The 3,967-nt window shown below is 41.4% G+C and overlaps 1 protein-coding gene across 1 annotated transcript in view; it reads right to left on the reverse strand.

The window, feature by feature from the left end:
- Window positions 1-1,665: 1,665 nt before the first annotated feature.
- SARC_00262 (hypothetical protein) overlaps window positions 1,666-3,967 on the reverse strand; it is a 2,908-nt gene continuing 606 nt past the window's right edge. Inside the window, exons 2-5 of the mRNA XM_014306058.1 lie at window positions 3,269-3,476; window positions 2,806-2,936; window positions 2,303-2,479; window positions 1,666-2,014 (exon numbers count right to left, since the gene is read on the reverse strand). Of these exons, the coding sequence (XP_014161533.1) occupies window positions 1,768-2,014; window positions 2,303-2,479; window positions 2,806-2,936; window positions 3,269-3,476 (763 nt within the window). The 3' untranslated portion in view covers window positions 1,666-1,767. The remainder of the gene's footprint in view (window positions 2,015-2,302; window positions 2,480-2,805; window positions 2,937-3,268; window positions 3,477-3,967) is intronic.

A 3,967-nucleotide genomic window follows, 5' to 3' on the forward strand; every position in this document is an offset into this window, starting at 1 on the left:
TATATATTGAAAGATTGGTGGATATATATGATTATCGATGGGGAGTTTACCTAGGAATCACCAACCCAAGAATTGTAAATATGGAGCAGAACAGTGACATACAAGAAGAATCAGCATCAGCCATCAACCATTGGAAATTAACTTACGTTGAGCCCTTATATGTAATCATATATCTACAACAAAGTATATAGGTATGTGAAAAATCATACACGTGTACATACACATACATATTCATTTATGTATTCGAATATGCCTATGATATTTGAATACAATATATATCAAAGTCAAACGCATACGAAACAATGCGGGCGAAGCCTCCTCTACTGGGCACTCACTTCCTCACGCAACGTTTCAACGATGGCTGCCAAGCACACATCCACAGAGTGAGTATCCTGTACTCTGAATTCTTTGTCCACATTCTCGGCTACCCAACGCACGGCTGAACCAGGAACTAAGCGATAATTATTCATATTAAGTCTGAATGATGGGCTCAAAGAAGTATGGAATATTCTTTACTGGGGTTCGAGTTTTCAATACAACTGATTCTAGTGGAATGATATATATATATCGTATTTACTATGGAAGAACACACATGACCCTATTATATATGTGTACTGTATTTACATCACACTACACACGGCCCTTGGCTCTAGTAAGATAGTCATACATCGTTGCAAAATGACAGGATTCATTGAATTAAAAAGTGCGGACCACTAATACGTTTTACGTTATTTCGTATAAAAACCACTACATTTTACGTTTACGTTTAACAGTTACTTTGGTTTCGTCCTTATCTTTGATGTAAATAGGTGCACGACCTCTGTATACGCTATAACGGATAAATATCAGAGCTTTATTCGTTCCCGTTAAACGTATATTCTGAACCATGACACTGTGAGTCATTTTTGTAAGGAGGCGCTATGTATGTCAATTGTACCCTAAAAACAAACTTCTTGATCAGGCACTGCGTCTTGGATTAAGTACACATTTGCAAGTGACAGGTTTCATATAGCTAAATTCATTGTGGGCTCAACTTCGGATTCTTCTTGACAATATGAAGGCGTACAACTTTTGTGCGGACGTGTGGTTAGTGGTGTGTATATACATTTTCAGGGCTTCAAATCGGTTTGTGATGAGGTATTGCTGACGATAGGCTACAACTGGTATTTCTCTTAGTGACACATCTCCGAACTGCACTGTGGCACAGAAAATTCCAGGGCAAACAGTTATAGCGACTGTCCTTGTAATTTCTCCGGACCTGCCCTATTCTCCAAAGCGGAATATTGTCTTTTCCCCTCGAATGAACCATTTTGCCCGCCTAGCATCTATTTCCTAGCATAACTCATTATGTACCTTACACTTGTTCTTTTAAAGAAAACGGCGAGGTAAACAAATACTTATATTTCCAGAAAAAGAAGAAAATACTAGAATTGGGTATGCATGTGACGGTACTAATAGTTGACTCTGCATTGCCCTTGCACATGATTTAAAGGTAGAAGACAAATTGAGAGGCCGGGCAATGAATATTCATGCAAACAAACTAGTTCTTCAATGCTAGACATAGGTACTCGGGTGCTATTCTCCACATCCATTCATAGACTGCACGCCACGAATCACTGACAACCTCCGACACTGCCATGGTAGCCTCCATAAGTTGGACTGTACTGTCAATCAGAACCAGACTTTACTGTAAGTGGGAATATCTAAGGTACATATCTACTCGTGGCTTTTGCCATGCATTGCGATGTCTAGTATAGTTGGACTTAATCACAATTTCGCTTTCTCGGATGACCTCGACTTGGACTTAGACTTCGATCGTGAGCGCGAACTCGAGCTGTTCGATCGGGATCTACTCGATCTAGATCTAGATCTAGATCCACTGCTTGAACGAGAGCGTCTCCTATTACCACGGTTGCGACTGCGACTTCGGCTACGACTACGACCTCGACTGCGGCTGCGGCTGTAACTGCGCGATGGCGATCTTCGCCTTCCAAATCGTGCCAGTGATCTGGATCTAGAATTGGGAGCGATGTGAGATATGGCTAGCGTTGAAATGTTGGAGGGGAGAAACTGTTGATTGCAAAATATTCCTAGCTTGAATTATTGATAGAATTGGAGGGAGCATCAATACTTGCTTCTCGTGGCTTCCAGTCTTCACTTCTGAAAAATTGTCGGTGTCAACCCAACTCACAAGGCAGTACAGGCCGACAAAAGGTAACTGCAAATAAACATGACCGTAAATATGATTTGTGCATGCACATATACAACTCCTGTCAAAAGAAGGATCGATCACTGTCGTTACCTGGATCGCCGTCTGTATCCGCCTGCATAGCCTCTACTACCACGATAGCCCTCGTAGCCATTGCGGGCTCGTCCCCTGTATCCACCACCCCCACCACCATACCTCCCAACGGGACCGCCGTACCCAACTCTGCGACCACCACGAGCGTATGCTGGTGCACGGTATGGCGACCGCGATCTGAATATAAAGGGACAATATGAAGTGTATAGCGATGAGACAAGTGTAATGTTAGCTGGTTGCGTGTCAAAGGGAAAGCCGTGCAAATGTATAGCGGGATCTAACAGCCAGAGAAGAGCAAAACCACCTTGAGGTGCACGCCAAATCGAGGTATGATCGAGCCTAGGTGCGTATTAGAGTCGCTAGTGTGGTACACAACTAAATACAATCAGCAACACAACCTCATCCCCCTTACAACTTCCAATACACGATCGTATGAGTGTATATACGTGAGATAGTCACTATATAATGCAAGAAGTACCAGAGCGTCGTCAACAACTACATACCTCCTGACAGGTGCAGGAACCACTAGTTTGATGGTAATGGCTTGCCCATCGATTTGCCCTCCGTTCAAGTGTATCAAGGCTTCTGAAGCCGCTTCGGCTGTTTCATACTCAATATTAGCAGTCCCCGTATACTGTTCGATTGTCGCGTGGTAAGTTATTTAGGCTATGAATAAGTAATGACAGTTTAAACGGCAAAAAAAATCGAAAAAAATATCGCTCATCTTGCAGTAGTAGAAGAGTGGCAATTTTTGATATCTATTCACAGCATCATGTTTGCGCATCGGTCTACCGTGACCAATAAAATTAGGTACACTGTGCATAAAATAAAGACACGAAGTCCATACTTAAGTACATTCCATCTCATCGCATAAGTACACAAACTGTGTTTCATATCTTAAACATCGTGCTGGCGGGCGTATATCATCAAAAGTGGCAACAGCATATTTATAGAAACAAGACTTACAAATCCAGTCCTTTCACTCACTGCGTAATCCAGCTCTACAATCTTCCCGTATTTACTGAAAATCTCACTCATATGATCCTTCGTTACGTTTGTAGTAATGTTGCTGATTTCGATTTTCTTCACTGGCGAGATAGAGCGTGCGCGTGATCGACGCCTTGAACGCGATCGTGATCTTGACCTTGAACTGGAACTGGAACTGGAACCAGATCTGTTGACATTTGGAAAGAAATAAGAACAGCAGTGGTTTAACATCATATATGGGCGTCAGCGAATGAAGACCCCGCAGTAGGTTTAGTACGTGTAAATATATGTGGTGTATGCATAGAAGTACAATCGGCGCTAAGCTTAGTAATATACAATATCATCGAAGAACTATAGGTGAATGCACACACCCTAAATGTGCGATGTACTCAGCGAACCACAAACAGAAAGCTATACATGAGATAATCTCGACGGGTGTAAGCACGCAAATCAAAAAGCGGAGGAATCTGACAATCAAATAGGCTGACTGGGATATTCAACTACATCGAGCCTCTTGTTAACTTTACGAGATAATGTTACAGTGCAGAGTAGGACGTGAAGTTTGTGAAGGATTTTATATATAAATTTCCATATACATATACACACACACATATATATATATATTATATATATATATATATATATATATATATATAAGAAGAGAAGAATATATATATA

The sequence above is a fragment of the Sphaeroforma arctica genome, assembly GCF_001186125.1.
Source record: "Sphaeroforma arctica JP610 unplaced genomic scaffold supercont1.7, whole genome shotgun sequence".
Lineage (NCBI taxonomy): Eukaryota > Ichthyosporea > Ichthyophonida > Sphaeroforma > Sphaeroforma arctica.